The sequence below is a fragment of the Trichomycterus rosablanca genome, chromosome 13 (genome assembly GCF_030014385.1).
Source record: "Trichomycterus rosablanca isolate fTriRos1 chromosome 13, fTriRos1.hap1, whole genome shotgun sequence".
In the NCBI taxonomy this organism is placed as follows: domain Eukaryota; kingdom Metazoa; phylum Chordata; class Actinopteri; order Siluriformes; family Trichomycteridae; genus Trichomycterus; species Trichomycterus rosablanca.
In genome coordinates, this window is record NC_086000.1 from 4,233,387 (window position 1) to 4,251,360 (window position 17,974).

The 17,974-nt window shown below is 42.1% G+C and overlaps 1 protein-coding gene across 1 annotated transcript in view; it reads right to left on the reverse strand.

Moving 5' to 3' along the window:
• ush2a (Usher syndrome 2A (autosomal recessive, mild)) overlaps positions 1 to 17,974 on the reverse strand; it is a 226,484-nt gene that overhangs the window by 14,487 nt on the left and 194,023 nt on the right. Inside the window, exons 62-64 of the mRNA XM_063007063.1 lie at positions 9,590 to 9,817; positions 8,026 to 9,515; positions 4,266 to 4,584 (exon numbers count right to left, since the gene is read on the reverse strand). Coding sequence (XP_062863133.1) covers positions 4,266 to 4,584; positions 8,026 to 9,515; positions 9,590 to 9,817 — 2,037 coding nt within the window. The remainder of the gene's footprint in view (positions 1 to 4,265; positions 4,585 to 8,025; positions 9,516 to 9,589; positions 9,818 to 17,974) is intronic.

Below are 17,974 nucleotides of genomic sequence, written 5' to 3' on the forward strand. Positions count from 1 at the left end.
GCACATGTCGTCCACATCCATATCTTGCAATTTAGGCACAAAAAGCTGGATTATCATGTCGCAATAGCGAGCACCATTAACTGTTATTGCTTGACCAGCCGCATTTTCGAAGAAGAATGGTCCGATGATGCCTCCAGCCCAAAATCCGCACCAAACAGTGACACGTTGTGGATGCATTTGTTTCTCAACAATCACTCGTGGATTTTCTGAACCCCAAATGCGACAATTTTGATGATTAATGAAGCCATCAAGATGAAAATGAGCCTCATCGCTTAAGATGACTTTGTTCGAAAAATCGGCATCCACTTGTTGTTGTTCCAAAATCCATTCAACGAACTCTCTTCGCTGTGCGTTGTCAGTAGGCTTCAGTTCTTGACTCAGTTGAACTTTGTAAGCATGAAGATGCAAATCTTTCGTGAGAATACGCTGTAGAGAGCTTCTGGAAATGTTCAATTCTTGACCACGGTGCCGAATTGATGTTCCTGGACTCTCAGCAACACTCTCACGAACTGCTTCGATGTTTTGTGTTGAACGACTTGTTGAAGGACGGCCAGAGTGTCTAAGATCACTAATTGATCCAGTCTCCCTGAATTTTTTTATTAATCTCTTCACAGTTGATGAAGTTAAATCACTATTCTGAACATATTTTGTACGAAAATTGCGAACTGTAGCTGCCAAACCTTCATTATTTTAAAAATATTGCTCAACAATGAAAACACGTTGTTCTTTCGTGTAGCGCTCCATTTTTAATAACCCTGAACTGTGAGCTGTCACGCTGTCTTTTTTTTTCGTTGGCAACACTTTACCGCACAAATGGCGACAAATTCAAATCTTGCGTGACTTTTGGGACACCCTATATATACACACAAACACACACATATATACATTTATATACATATATACAGTGTATCACAAAAGTGAGTACACCCCTCACATTTCTGCAAATATTTTATTATATCTTTTCATGGGACAACACTATAGAAATAAAACTTGGATATAACTTAGAGTAGTCAGTGTACAACTTGTATAGCAGTGTAGATTTACTGTCTTCTGAAAAGAACTCAACACACAGCCATTAATGTCTAAATAGCTGGCAACATAAGTGAGTACACCCCACAGTGAACATGTCCAAATTGTGCCCAAATGCGTCGTTGTCCCTCCCTGGTGTCATGTGTCAAGGTCCCAGGTGTATATGGGGAGCAGGGCTGTTAAATTTGGTGTTTTGGGTACAATTCTCTCATACTGGCCACTGGATATTCAACATGGCACCTCATGGCAAAGAACTCTCTGAGGATGTGAGAAATAGAATTGTTGCTCTCCACAAAGATGGCCTGGGCTATAAGAAGATTGCTAACACCCTGAAACTGAGCTACAGCATGGTGGCCAAGGTCATACAGCGGTTTTCCAGGACAGGTTCCACTCGGAACAGGCTTCGCCAGGGTCGACCAAAGAAGTTGAGTCCACGTGTTCGGCGTCATATCCAGAGGTTGGCTTTAAAAAATAGACACATGAGTGCTGCCAGCATTGCTGCAGAGGTTGAAGACGTGGGAGGTCAGCCTGTCAGTGCTCAGACCATACGCCGCACACTGCATCAACTCAGTCTGCATGGTCGTCATCCCAGAAGGAAGCTGACGCACAAGAAAGCCCGCAAACAGTTTGCTGAAGACAAGCAGTCCAAGAACATGGATTACTGGAATGCCCTGTGGTCTGACGAGACCAAGATAAACTTGTTTGGCTCAGATGGTGTCCACCATGTGTGGCGGCGCCCTGGTGAGAAGTACCAAGACAACTGTATCTTGCCTACAGTCAAGCATGGTGGTGGTAGCATCATGGTCTTGGGCTGCATGAGTGTTGCTGGCACTGGGGAGCTGCAGTTCATTGAGGGAAACATGAATTCCAACATGTACTGTGACATTCTGAAACAGAGCATGATCCCCTCCCTTCGAAAACTGGGCCTCATGGCAGTTTTCCAACAGGATAACGACCCCAAACACAACCTCCAAGATGACAACTGCCTTGCTGAGGAAGCTGAAGGTAAAGGTGATGGACTAAACCCAATTGAGCACCTGTGGCGCATCCTCAAGTGGAAGGCGGAGGAGTTCAAGGTGTCTAACATCCACCAGCTCCGTGATGTCATCATGGAGGAGTGGAAGACGATTCCAGTAGCAACCTGTGCAGCTCTGGTGAATTCCATGCCCAGGAGGGTTAAGGCAGTGCTGGATAATAATGGTGGTCACACAAAATATTGACACTTTGGGCACAATTTGGACATGTTCACTGTGGGGTGTACTCACTTATGTTGCCAGCTATTTAGACATTAATGGCTGTGTGTTGAGTTATTTTCAGAAGACAGTAAATCTACACTGCTATACAGGCTGTACACTGACTACTCTAAGTTATATTCAAGTTTCATGTCTATAGTGTTGTCCCATGAAAAGATGTAATAAAATATTTGCAGAAATGTGAGGGGTGTACTCACTTTTGTGATACACTGTATATATATATATACAGTGTATCACAAAAGTGAGTACACCCCTCACATTTCTGCAGATATTTAAGTATATCTTTTCATGGGACAACACTGACAAAATGACACTTTGACACAATGAAAAGTAGTCTGTGTGCAGCTTATATAACAGTGTAAATTTATTCTTCCCTCAAAATAACTCAATATACAGCCATTAATGTCTAAACCACCGGCAACAAAAGTGAGTACACCCCTTAGTGAAAGTTCCTGAAGTGTCAATATTTTGTGTGGCCACCATTATTTCCCAGAACTGCCTTAACTCTCCTGGGCATGGAGTTTACCAGAGCTTCACAGGTTGCCACTGGAATGCTTTTCCACTCCTCCATGACGACATCACGGAGCTGGCGCATATTCGAGACTTTGCACTCCTCCACCTTCCGCTTGAGGATGCCCCAAAGATGTTCTATTGGGTTTAGGTCTGGAGACATGCTTGGCCAGTCCATCACCTTTACCCTCAGCCTCTTCAATAAAGCAGTGGTCGTCTTAGAGGTGTGTTTGGGGTCATTATCATGCTGGAACACTGCCCTGCGACCCAGTTTCCGGAGGGAAGGGATCATGCTCTGCTTCAGTATTTCACAGTACATATTGGAGTTCATGTGTCCCTCAATGAAATGTAACTCCCCAACACCTGCTGCACTCATGCAGCCCCAGACCATGGCATTCCCACCACCATGCTTGACTGTAGGCATGACACACTTATCTTTGTACTCCTCACCTGATTGCCGCCACACATGCTTGAGACCATCTGAACCAAACAAATTAATCTTGGTCTCATCAGACCATAGGACATAGTTCCAGTAATCCATGTCCTTTGTTGACATGTCTTCAGCAAACTGTTTGCGGGCTTTCTTGTGTAGAGACTTCAGAAGAGGCTTCCTTCTGGGGTGACAGCCATGCAGACCAATTTGATGTAGTGTGCGGCGTATGGTCTGAGCACTGACAGGCTGACCCCCCACCTTTTCAATCTCTGCAGCAATGCTGACAGCACTCCTGCGCCTATCTTTCAAAGACAGCAGTTGGATGTGACGCTGAGCACGTGCACTCAGCTTCTTTGGACGACCAAAGCGAGGTCTGTTCTGAGTGGACCCTGCTCTTTTAAAACGCTGGATGATCTTGGCCACTGTGCTGCAGCTCAGTTTCAGGGTGTTGGCAATCTTCTTGTAGCCTTGGCCATCTTCATGTAGTGCAACAATTCGTCTTTTAAGATCCTCAGAGAGTTCTTTGCCATGAGGTGCCATGTTGGAACTTTCAGTGACCAGTATGAGAGAGTGTGAGAGCTGTACTACTAAATTGAACACACCTGCTCCCTATGCACACCTGAGACCTAGTAACACTAACAAATCACATGACATTTTGGAGGGAAAATGACAAGCAGTGCTCAATTTGGACATTTAGGGGTGTAGTCTCTTAGGGGTGTACTCACTTTTGTTGCCGGTGGTTTAGACATTAATGGCTGTATATTGAGTTATTTTGAGGGAAGAATAAATTTACACTGTTATATAAGCTGCACACAGACTACTTTTCATTGTGTCAAAGTGTCATTTTGTCAGTGTTGTCCCATGAAAAGATATACTTAAATATCTGCAGAAATGTGAGGGGTGTACTCACTTTTGTGATACACTGTATATATATATATAAATATATATATATACACACACATACAGTATATATACACACATATATACATATACACACACACACATACATATATGTCAGTGTCTAATAGAAGCAACAAGACCTGGTATTCGTAGACCGTGTACGGCAGCAGCTCGCGGTCGTGGCAGAACGTTGAGACGTTGCGACTCAACAGCGATGCTCCCCGGCCCCCTGTGTCTCCGCCCAGCCGCCTGTAGAGCTCGTAATGCAGCAGTCTGCCATTCGCCTCAGCCGGGGGAGACCAGGAGATCAGAAAACCGTTCAGCATGCCATGGGAGTCGGCCTGCGGCTCCAGCGTGGGTGCCCTCTGGTCGGCAGGGAACGCCTCCGGAGTCCGAACGGAGGACCAGTCGCTGGCGGCACAGCCCAGCAAAGTGCAGGCCTCCACTCGCACCTCGTACCTAAGAGCCACATGCAGACATCACTATACTTCTACAGAGCAGATGATTTTGATTTAATTAATGCTATACTGCTTTAAATTAATACACAAATAATAAAAATAATTTAAGTAAACCAGAAATATTTCCTTTAAAACTTGCATTTATTACTTATTTATAAAGTTTATTAATATTTTTGTTCATTATAAATGTATTAATTATTATTTATTGCTTATTTATATTGTGTATTAATATTTTTGTTAATTATAAATGTATTTATTATTATTTAATAATATTTATATTGTGTATTTTTATTGTTCATTATAAACATATTAATTATTTATTAATTATTTATATTGCTTATTAATATTTTTTGTTAAATATAAATGCATTAATTGTTATTTAATAATTATTTATATTGTGTATAAATTTTTTGATAATTATAAATATATTAATTATTATTTAATAATTACTTATATTGTGTATTAATTTTTTGTTAATTATAAATGTATGTTATTATTTAATAATTATTTATATTGTGTACTGTATTTTGTTAACTATGAATGTATTTATTATTATTTATTACTTTGTCATGTTTAGTAATATTTTTTGTTATATTATTTAATAATTATTTATTTTGTTTATTAATTTATTATTATTAATTACTTACTTGTATTGCTTATTAATATTTTGAATTCATTTACTAATTATCATTGATTAATATATTGTTTAATGTTTGTATTAATTTATTAATTATTATTAATTATTTATGTATATTGTTTAAATTATTAATAATTTATATTGTTTATTAATATTTTTGTATACATTTATTATTATTTATTTTTTGTATTTATTTATTATTATTAATTACTTATTTATATTGTTTATTTTATTTTTTGTATTCATTTATTAATTAACACTTATTTATGTTGTTTATTTATATTTTTTGTATGATCAATTATTATTTATTAATGATATATATTGTTTATTACTAATTTTTATTAATATCAATTAATATTATAATATTAATATTAATGATTATTTATAAATTATTTATATTGGTTTTGTTTTCCTGCCAAATGGAGCATATTAAGCTAAATAAACAATTAAATCTCACCAGTTAACGTGTCTTTAGTAGTAGTTTTTAAATCCAGACCATAAATCCAGACCATAAATCTATTTACGACAATTTGAACTCGCAGTATCATGCAAAAGTTTAAACACCCCTGAGAACATTTCCTTTCCAGTGTATCTGGTCTGTATATCAGACATGGCACACTTTTTACGCCGGATGCCCTTCTGACGCGAGCCCCCCTATTTCTATTTGGGCTTGGGACTGCACTGAGATGGCTGGACTGTTTCGTCCATCCCAGCCTCAAAAATTAGCCAATCACGCCCAGACAGAAGCCCGTCCAGGCACTAGCGCCACTGGGATTCGAACTGAATTGAATGCATCGGATCGGTCTTCTTAATTTTTGTTTATCAAGCAGTTTGGACAGACACCGAAGAGTCTCTATTTACAATGTTAAACAGTTCGAGGTCTGTGAATGTTTTTGAATCGATACTAAACTGAATGTTCCTGTAAAGCAGGCGGCAGCAGGATTGAAGGGCGCGAGGAGAAAAGAGGAAAGGAGAGAAGAAGAATAAAGAGAAGGTCGTCTGACAGAGGTGGCGATGGTGAAATGATAATGCTGATGAGCTATTATTATCCCCCACAGTGCTTATCTGTATTTCACTTAAACATGCGTACACACACACACACACGGCTTTCCATCATCCTTCATCTCACTGCCTCTCTGCCTTTCAGTGTCTTTGTTTAAGCTGTGCTGATGAGAACATGAGGAACAGCTTCAAGGTTGACTCTTCTACACTCAGAGTATCCATCTCTTCACTTTTATTCATTCTCCACTGACGCCGGTGATTAATTGTATCTGTCTGTCCCTATACTGACCCAAACAGTAGCGCCGTCCGGATTAAAAACAAGCTGTTTACAGTAGAAATACACCAATGGCAAATATGACATTACAAGACAAGAACACATTTAGGGAAGTATAGGCTAACACGTGCGTCCTTCAACAAATGTATAGCCAGCAAACTAATTTACTGGAGCCTATTTGACGTCATTGGGCAGGTAAACGTGCCTTTCATTCCGTGCCACATCAAATATATACGTACTGTAAGTTCTGTAGATATTTGTTTTAATATAAGTTCATTTTATGTTACTGTTGCTAAAAGGTTGTACTTGTATTTATATTCATGCCAGTATGAAATAGCTTTAACTTTATGTTGTTTCTGACTCATTTATATTGTTTATTATTATTTTTGTTATTCAATTATTAATTATTATCTATTAATTATTTATATTGTGTATTAATATTTTTGTTTTTCATTTATTAATGATTTATATTGTTTATTAATATTTTGTTAATCATAAATGTATTAGTTATTATTTATATTGTTTATTATTATTACTATTATTGTTATTCATTTAATAATTATATAATAAGTATTTATATTGTTTATTATTATTTCTGTTTATTTTATTATTATTTCTCATTTTTAATTATTATTTATTAATTCTTTATATTGTTTAATGTTAATTAATTAATTAATTATTTATATTGGCTATTAATGTTTTTGTTGTTAATCATAAAGGTTTTAATTATTGTTTATTATTTATTTATATTGGCTATTATTATTTTTGTTATTCATTTATTTATTATTATTTATTATTTATATTGTTTATTAATGTTTGTTAATTTATTTATTAATTATTTATATTGTGTATTAATGTTTGTTAATTTATCAACTATTTATATTGTTTATTAATGTTTTTGTTGTTAATCATAAATGTATTATTATTTACTAATTATTTTATTGTTTATTAATGTTTGTTAATTAATTTATTAACTATTTATATTGTTTAAGATTTGTGTTAATGATAAATGTATTAATTATTATTTATTAATTATTTATATTATTTAATGTTTGTTAATCTATTTATTAATTATTCATATTATGTATTAATATTTTTGTTGTTAATCATAAATGTATTAATTATAATTTATTAAGTATTTATATTGTTCAATATTATTTTTGTTAGTTATTAATTAATTATTATTTATTAATTATTTATATTGGTATTGTTGTCCCGACAAATAGAGCATATTACGCTACATAAACAATTACCTTTTTTATTTTAAGTGTCTTAGTAGTAGTTTTTAAGTACATACCATTCTTCTATTCACAGCAATTTAAAAAGCACTGTTCAGCACAATGTGCCAATAAAAAACACTTAATTGTACCTCAATGCTCTCTGACACTCCAGGAGCACAATTACACTTTGTAAAATTAACTAAATAACCATTAAATATGGTTATTTCTACTGAAACCCTGTTATTATCCTCACATTAACATGAGTAAACAATCAGTAAGTAATTTGCTCTGTAGAGCTGGTGCAGCTACCTGTGGTACGGCTTCAGATCGGTGATGGAGAACGTGCGACTCTGGAAGGCGCTGTGGTGTGGCGCAAAAATGGTCCTCTTGGCGTTGGGCTCGGTGGACTCGCGGGCGTACAGGGAATAGCTGATGATGACTCCGTTGGCTCGTGCAGGGGGCTCCCACTGCACCATGATGCTGGAAGCCCCGAGGACCTGCAGCAGAGGTGGGCCGAGTCCAGAGGGAGCCGAGGGTTGGGTGTGAGCCACGGCTACGGGGCTGGTCGCGGCACCCTGGCTGTTCTTTGCGGTGACTCTGTAGGCGTACTCGATGCTGGGTAGAAGCGTGAAGTCGTGGTAGCGGGTATCCATGCCGGTGTAGATAAAGTGGCCGTCCCGCTGAAGCTCGTACTCTGTGATGACGCCGTTGGGGTGGTCAGGCTCTCTCCACGTTACCTCGACTGACTCAGGGCCCGTGACCTTTAGAGTTGGTGCTGTCATGTCAGTAGGTGCCGCTTCTTTGGTTAGAACCGAGGTCGGCTGGCTGGCTGTGCAGCCTCCTTTAGTGCAAGCCGTTAGGACAAGGTGGTAAGCGGTGTGTGGCTGTAAACCAGTCACCTGGGCAGCCAGGTTGTCACCCTGGTAAACTTTGTCCTTGTTAATCTTGAGGATATATTGAATAATCTTTCCATTCTGAACGAGGGGTAAGTCCCATGACGCCTTCAGTGAGTAGGATGTAACATTAGACACTTCAGGAGGTTCTAGCATTTCCGGGGCGGCCTCAAGGGTTCGAACTGAGGTCGTATAACTGGTGGCACAACCGGCAACTGTGCAAGCAATAACGGCATAGCTGTAGTCTGTGTAAGCTGTCAGATTCTCATCGGTATAGTTTAACACACTGGGATCAAAGCTGAAATAAAGGGCAATGCCATTTCTCTGGATTCTGTAGCTCAGGAGGACACCGTTGGCATCTAGAGGAGGTTCCCAGGTCAAAAGGAGCTCAGAAGGACGTCCATCCAGATGGGTCACAGTTGGCGCAGCGAGTCTGCTTGGTGGAGCTTGCTTGGTCTGAACAATCAGCCAATGGCTATCAATCGAACCCGCTGCATTTGAGACACGTAAACGGAATTCGTACCTAGTCCATGGTTTCAATCCTGACACGACGCAGAGGAAGCTACCAGCCTGGACGTCCGTCTGTGTGAACACAAGCTCTTCAATACTGCTTTCCAGATTCACTGCTATTACTTGGTATTCCAGGATTCTCCCATTAGGTTGGCCAGGTGGCGCCCAGTGAAGCTCTACACTGTTTGAAGTAACGTTATGGGCGCTGGGTGGGAGTTGGGAGGACGGTGATGCCTCGTCTGTGGTGATGTCCTGTGGGGCAGTCCTGGTGCATCCCACTGTTGTACAAGCCTCCAGAACCAAGGAGTACGTGGTGAACGGATTCAAGCGGCGGAACAGGAACTGGCGCGACAGCCCGCTGTACTCCAGGTTCTCGTCGCTGTAGATGTTGTACGTCTGCGGACAAACAGACGTCAGGAATGATAATGTAATAACACTAGATGACAAATCCTTGCGGTAGGTAACGGTACCTTGATGACGCCATTGGGTGAGGTCGGTTCGGACCAGTGGAGCAGCAGCGCACGCCCATGCTCCCTCTTTTCCACAGTAAAGTTGGCCAGACCACCGGGAAAGGCCTGTTCGGTGTGGACTGTAGCCCAAGGGCTGGATGCACTGCCGGCACCGTTTACAGCCTCCACGCGAACGCTGTAGGTGGTGTATGGTTCCAGACCGAACACGTGAGTCTGGTACACGTCACCCTGGATGAGGACAGACAAACATACACCAATCAACCATAACATTAAAACCACCTCCTTGGTTCAACACTCACTGTCCATTTTATCAGCTCCACTTACTATATAGAAGCACTTTGTAGTTCTACAATTACTGACTGTAGTCCATCTGTTTCTCTGCATGCTTTTTTAACCTGCTTTCACCCTGTTCTTCAATGTTCAGGACCCCACAGGACCACCACAGAGCAGGTATTATTTAGGTGGTGGATCATTCTCAGCACTGCAGTGACACTGACATGGTGGTGGTGTGTTAGTGTGTGTTGTGCTGATATGAGTGGATCAGACACAGCAGCGCTGCTGGAGTTTTTAAACACCTCACTGTCAGTGCTGGACTGAGAATCGTCCACCAACCAAAAATATCCAGCCAACAGCGCCCCGTGGGCAGCGTCCTGTGACCACTGATGAAGGTCTAGAAGATGACCGACTCAAACAGCAGCAATAGATGCGCATCTACAAGGTGGACCAACTAGGTAGGAGTGTCTAATAGAGTGGACAGTGAGTGGACATGGTATTTAAAAACTCCAGCAGCACTGCTGTCTGATCCACTCATACCAGCACAACACACACTAACACACCACCACCATGTCAGTGTCACTGGAATGCTGAGAATGATCCACCACCTAAATAATACCTGCTCTGTGGTGGTCCTGTGGGGGTCCTGACCATTGAAGAACAGCATGAAAGGGGGCTAAGAAAGCATGGATTGCAGTCTGTAATTGTAGAACTACAAAGTGCTCCTATATGGTAAGTGGAGCTGATAAAATGGACAGCGACTGTAGAAACAAGGAGGTGGTTTTAATGTTATGGATGATCGGTTTCCTAATAGCTCCACCTGGGAATCGAACCCAGGACCTTCTTGCTGTGAGGCGACAGTGCCACACATTTCATTTAAAAGCCACAATATAGATTTTTAGCAAAGCATGTCTGTACCAGGTGATTCACAGATTTCAAATTAACAAGAAGCAATCTGTACAACACCATCATCTCCACTTAGCAAAGCTGCCTGACGATGCCAAAGTACCACAATCCTGAAACAGCTCTGAGAGCCCAGCTGGCAGAATTAATGCCCGATACAATAAAGCTTTATAAACACGTCTTCGTCTCACAATTTAAACAGTTAACTTGATTAATTGCTCCCATAAGCGAATGCAAAACACACAAGCCGGCGACATGGCATCGACAGAAGGTCTGGTGCCAAGAGTCACGCGTGCCCCCTCTATCCGTCCCATCCGGATAGAAACAGATTCTTTTTTACAAGCGCCCATCACAGCGCAGGGAGGCGGTGGGGCATTTAAAAGCTAGCTTTTTAACGCGGTGAAATATGGAATGCTCTCGGACTATAAACCCGGCAAACATATGCACACTGTCAATAGCAACAGCTGCTCCCTTCCACTTTATTTCGGCACTGAGACTCGTCGGCGGCCCCTAGATGGCAATGCTATCAAGCACTTCTCCGAGCCCGGGTGCCGAGATATTAACGAGCGCAGACGCTCGCCGGATCGAGGCACTCGAGGCGGCCATTAAAAAGCGACTAAGACGATTGATTTTGGTTGGAGATTTTCGCAGCACAGAGCGTGTTTGAGTTTTGATTAAGTGATCCGTTCATGTTTCCTTTGGGACCGTAAAAACCGCCGTCGAATCGCACCGGGGTCGAAATACCGTCGTGTGTAAGAATTCCTGCTTCTTTGCATAAGTTTAATATTAGATACTGGACTAGTAAGCCCGGTTGCCACTGTTGGGCCCTTGGGCGAAGGCACTTAGGCCTCAATTGCTCAGACTGTATACTGTCACAGTACTGTAAGTCGCTTTGGATACAAGTGTCTGCTAAATTTTGCATCACTCTTAAGAGGGGATCCTCTACCACCCAACATAGCAGTTCTACACCAATCAACCATAACAATTACTGACTGTAGTCCATCTGTTTCTGTGCATGCTTTGTTACCCACTTTCATGCTGTTCTTCAATGGTCAGGACCACCACAGAGCAGGTATTATTTAGGTGGTGGATCATTCTCAGCACTGCAGTGACACTGACATGGTGGTGGTGTGTTAGTGTGTGTTGTGCTGGTATGAGTGGATCAGAAGATCAAAGTTTTTTTATATATTTTTTATTTATGTATTTTCTCCCCTTTTTTGTGCGTCCAATCGCCCGATTGCGTCACGCTTCCTCTCCACCAATGCCGATCCCCGCTCTGATTGAGGAGAACGAAGCTAACCCATGCCCCCTCTGACACATGGGCAGCAGCCGTATGCATCTTATCACCTACACTTTGACGAGTGCAATGCAGATCAGCACCGTGTACGGAGAGACACCCTGACAGAACTCTTTTCTCATCTCTGTGCAGGCGCCATCAATCAGCCAGCAGAGGTCGTAATTGCACCAGTCATGAGAGAGACCCCATCCGGCTTAGTCCCGCCCATATCTGAACGACAGGTCAATCGTTGTTCATGTGGCCGCTCAGCCTTAGCCGGCAGGCAGAGCTGAGATCTGATGGAGTTTTTAAACACCTCACTGTCCCTGCTGGACTGAGAATAGTCCACCAACCAAAAACATCCAGCCAACAGCGCCCCGTGGGCAGCGTCCTGTGACCACTGATGAAGGTCTAGAAGACGACCAATTCAAACAGCAGCAATAGATGAGCGATCGTCTCTGACTTTACATCTACAAGGTGGACCAACTAGGTGGGAGTGTCTAACAGAGTGGACAGTGAGCACAACACACACTAACACACCACCACCATGTCAGTGTCACTGCAGTGCTGAGAATGATCCACCACCTAAATAATAACTGCTCTGTAGAGGTCCTGTGGGGGTCCTGACCATTGAAGAACAGCATGAAAGGGGGCTAACAAAGCATGTAGATTTTGAAAATTAAAAAAAAAAGCATGCAGAGAAACAGATGGACTACAGTCAGTATTTGTAGAACTACAAAGTGCTTCTATATGGTAAGTGGAGCTGATAAAATGAACAGAAACAAGGAGGTGGTTTTAATGTTATGGCTGATCAGTGTACAGTGCAGGTTAGCTCTTTCAAAGGCAAGCTCACTCTTTGAGCCATAAAAGCACACTGTATGATTTAGCCCGTTCAAAGGGAGATCAGAGTAATGGAGTCGGAGAGAGCGCTTCCTATTTGGTACATTCGAAGAACTCACATACATCAGATGGCACCACAATTATCATCTGTTCAGGGAATCGGTCGTCTGTACAGGAAGGGAAACGTCTCTTCATCTCAGCTCAGCTCGGCTCAGGTCTCTCTTGTCTAGTCTGCGGCCCGTACGGCCCGCGCGTGAGTTATTCCCCGTGACAGCGCTGGGGGGTCGGCCAGGCCCGGGAATGATTTTAATTAAGAATAAGCATGTGTATTTGTCACAGCAATTATGCTAATTAGTTGAAAGCGGAGATTCCTGACCCTTCAAAGGTGTGAGCCTTTTTTTTGGGTTAATCTGCATATTGTAAGATGAGTGTCGCTTTGTGCTACTGCTGACTTCAGCCTGAACTATCTTTCATTAAAGGATCGCTTACAGAGAGGTACGACGTGGGGCATTTAGGAAGCATCAATCTGAGCTTTTAGTAAAGGGGTAAAAATTCAGCTTTGTCTTCACATTTTACTTTTGTTTATTTAAAAGGGATTTAATTTTATTAGGATTTTAACGTCATGTTGTTACACTTCGGTTACATTCATGACAGGATCGGTAATTACTCATTACACAAAGTTCATCAGTTCACAAGGTTATATCAAACACAGTCATGGACAAGTTAGTGTCTCCAATTTACCTCACTTGCACGTCTTTGGAATGTGGGAGGAAACCGGAGAACCTGGAGGAAACCCACACAGATGCTCACTATACATTTGATCAGCTCCACTTACACTTTGTAGTTCTACAATTACTGACTGTAGTCCATCTGTTTCTCTACATGCTTTGTTAGCCCCCTTTCATGCTGTTCTTAAATGATCAGGACCCCCACAGGACCACCACAGAGCAGGTATTATTTAGGTGGTGGATCATTCTCAGCACTGCAGTGACACTGACATGGTGGTGGTGTGTTAGTGTGTGTTGTGCTGGTATGAGTTAAGTTTTTAATTACCGTGTCCACTCACTGTCCACTCTATTAGACACTCCTACCTAGTTGGTCCACCTTGTAGATGTAAAGTCAGAGACGATCGCTCATCTATTGCTGCTGTTTGAGTTGGTCATCTTCTAGACCATCAGTGGTCACAGGACGCTGCCTACGGGGTGCTGTTGGCTGGATATTTTTGGTTGGTGGACTATTCTCAGTCCAGCAGTGACAGTGAGGTGTTTAAAAACTCCAGCAGCACTGCTGTGTCTGATCCACTCATACCAGCACAACACACACTAACACACCACCACCATGCCAGTGTCACTGCAGTGCTGAGAATGATCCACCACCTAAATAATACCTGCTCTGTGGTGGTCCTGTGGGGGTCCTGATCATTTAAGAACAGCATGAAAGGGGGGTAACAAAGTATGTAGAGAAACAGATGGACTACAGTCAGTAATTGTAGAACTACAAAGTGCTTCTATATGGTAAGTGGAGCTGATAAAATGGACAGTGAGTGTAGAAACAAGGAGGTGGTTTTAATGGATGATCGCTGTATTATATATATATACAGTGTATCACAAAAGTGAGTACACCCCTCACATTTCTGCAGATATTTAAGTATATCTTTTCATGGGACAACACTGACAAAATGACACTTTGACACAATGAAAAGTAGTCTGTGTGCAGCTTATATAACAGTGTAAATTTATTCTTCCCTCAAAATAACTCAATATACAGCCATTAATGTCTAAACCACTGGCAACAAAAGTGAGTACACCCCTTAGTGAAAGTTCCTGAAGTGTCAATATTTTGTGTGGCCACCATTATTTCCCAGAACTGCCTTAACTCTCCTGGGCATGGAGTTTACCAGAGCTTCACAGGTTGCCACTGGAATGCTTTTCCACTCCTCCATGACGACATCACGGAGCTGGCGGATATTCGAGACTTTGCGCTCCTCCACCTTCCGCTTGAGGATGCCCCAAAGATGTTCTATTGGGTTTAGGTCTGGAGACATGCTTGGCCAGTCCATCACCTTTACCCTCAGCCTCTTCAATAAAGCAGTGGTCGTCTTAGAGGTGTGTTTGGGGTCATTATCATGCTGGAACACTGCCCTGCGACCCAGTTTCCGGAGGGAGGGGATCATGCTCTGCTTCAGTATTTCACAGTACATATTGGAGTTCATGTGTCCCTCAATGAAATGTAACTCCCCAACACCTGCTGCACTCATGCAGCCCCAGACCATGGCATTCCCACCACCATGCTTGACTGTAGGCATGACACACTTATCTTTGTACTCCTCACCTGATTGCCGCCGCACATGCTTGAGACCATCTGAACCAAACAAATTAATCTTGGTCTCATCAGACCATAGGACATGGTTCCAGTAATCCATGTCCTTTGTTGACATGTCTTCAGCAAACTGTTTGCGGGCTTTCTTGTGTAGAGACTTCAGAAGAGGCTTCCTTCTGGGGTGACAGCCATGCAGACCAATTTGATGTAGTGTGCGGCGTATGGTCCGAGCACTGACAGGCTGACCCCCCACCTTTTCAATCTCTGCAGCAATGCTGACAGCACTCCTGCGCCTATCTTTCAAAGACAGCAGTTGGATGTGACGCTGAGCACGTGCACTCAGCTTCTTTGGACGACCAACGCGAGGTCTGTTCTGAGTGGACCCTGCTCTTTTAAAACGCTGGATGATCTTGGCCACTGTGCTGCAGCTCAGTTTCAGGGTGTTGGCAATCTTCTTGTAGCCTTGGCCATCTTCATGTAGCGCAACAATTCGTCTTTTAAGATCCTCAGAGAGTTTTTTGCCATGAGGTGCCATGTTGGAACTTTCAGTGACCAGTATGAGAGAGTGTGAGAGCTGTACTACTAAATTGAACACACCTGCTCCCTATGCACACCTGAGACCTAGTAACACTAACGAGTCACATGACATTTTGGAGGGAAAATGACAAGCAGTGCTCAATTTGGACATTTAGGGGTGTAGTCTCTTAGGGGTGTACTCACTTTTGTTGCCGGTGGTTTAGACATTAATGGCTGTATATTGAGTTATTTTGAGGGAAGAATAAATTTACACTGTTATATAAGCTGCACACAGACTACTTTTCATTGTGTCAAAGTGTCATTTTGTCAGTGTTGTCCCATGAAAAGATATACTTAAATATCTGCAGAAATGTGAGGGGTGTACTCACTTTTGTGATACACTGTATATACTTAAGACAAGACCCAAAATAGAACAGAAATCAGTAACACATACAGACCCAAGAACAATCCTAGTCCACGATGATTAACCAGAGCCCGTAGTCCAGCCCCCTAATTGTCCCGCTATCCAAACCCCTTAATCCTGAGTGCAGCTTCAACAGGAGCATGGAAGAGGAGAATGTAGATGACCATGGAGGTGCGAATGACCGTGGACCTACTCCATCACTGAAAAGCCTGTGGCCTCTTGTGCAGGGGTAATAATGTAACAGCAGACTTTACTAGAGAGGTCTCTGTGTCTCAGACTGATGATTTGCTGTTTGGAATGGGAACTGTGTTTCAAGGGAAAAAAAACAAAAGCTCCAATCAGTCTAAGAGCTCTCAAATCACTGGGCAGAGAGAGTCCTTTAGGCTGGACCGGTATTTGATGAAGCCTACCATCTCAGCTGAAGGGCATGGACGCTTCGGAGTGTACACGCGGTCATTACGAACGAGGACCATTACAGAGGTAAGGCGGGGAGGACTTGGAACGTCTCCAAAAGCAAGTTCAAGAGCAGTATTTACACACTCGAGTGGGGAGATGTTACCTGTGGTCAAGCATGGTGCTAAATCATACTCGGTTTTACTAGCGGCTACAATTTTAAGCTTTAACAACCATACTGTGTTTTAGGAATGGACACGGTTACTCAAAGGTTCTGAGAAGGATTGGTGCCTATTCAGACTTGGCTTTTGAAACAGAGCACAGGGTCAACCATTGCTCCAGCCAGCTCCAGGGTCAAGGGCCTTGCTCAATGGACCCAGCAGTGTCTTTGGACTCAAGAAAAGCCTGGATTCGAATAGTCAATCTTCCGATTAATAGTCCAAAGCTCTACCCACTGGGCTACTACTGTTCCAGTGTAGCAAACTACATAAAAATTTAATTGGGTAATTTCTTAAGGTGGAATATGTTGAACTGAAGACGAATATGGCCATAAACTTCTTTTAAGGTTATGCTTAGTGATGCAGTAATAAAACAATGATATACACCGATCGGTCATAACATTAAAACCACCTCCTTGTTTCTACACTCACTGTCCATTTTATCAGCTCCACTTACCATATAGAAGCTCTTTATAGTTCTACAATTACTGACTGTAGTCCATCTGTTTCTCTGCATGCTTTGTTACCCCCTGTCACCCTGTTCTTCAATGGTCAGGACCCCCACAGGACCACTACAGAGCAGGTATTAATAAACGCACGTAATTAACGTTGTGCACATCATACATGCGATGCGATTCTGCTGATTGAAATATTTACTTTAAAAGGATAATACAGTCCGATCCCATCTGAGCCGATTCTATCAGCACATACATTCGTGGTTCACCTCGGTAAATCGTAAACGACTCTGAGTCGGCTCCCGCTCTGTGGTAATAACCAGTATAATTAAGCCTGAGCTTTATAATGTAAGCGAGTCACACAAAATGTTCTGTAGTAGTTGGTGTTTAATTACAACCGCAACATTCATTATAACAGTAAACACGGAGAGATGACTGAGAAAAGAAGCTTAAAATGAGTCAACTCCTGAATCACTTGTATCGACACTGTGAACAGAGTATTGAACACAAACACGTCCTATAACAGCGGTCGCTGCTTTTGTAACCGGTTATCTTCGCTGTTAGCTCTATTTGAAAGGGTTTTTTTTTTTTCAAACGGAACTAAATAACATTAAACGTGCGTGTGGGGGGGGTTGAAAATCCCTGCGTTAACGCAGCAACGTGCACTAGGTACACGGTATCGGATGTTTAGTATCGGAGCCTCGTTTGCGAGTGCGAGTACGAGTTAATGAGCGCGGTATCGGGCTAATACCCGATACTAGTATCGGT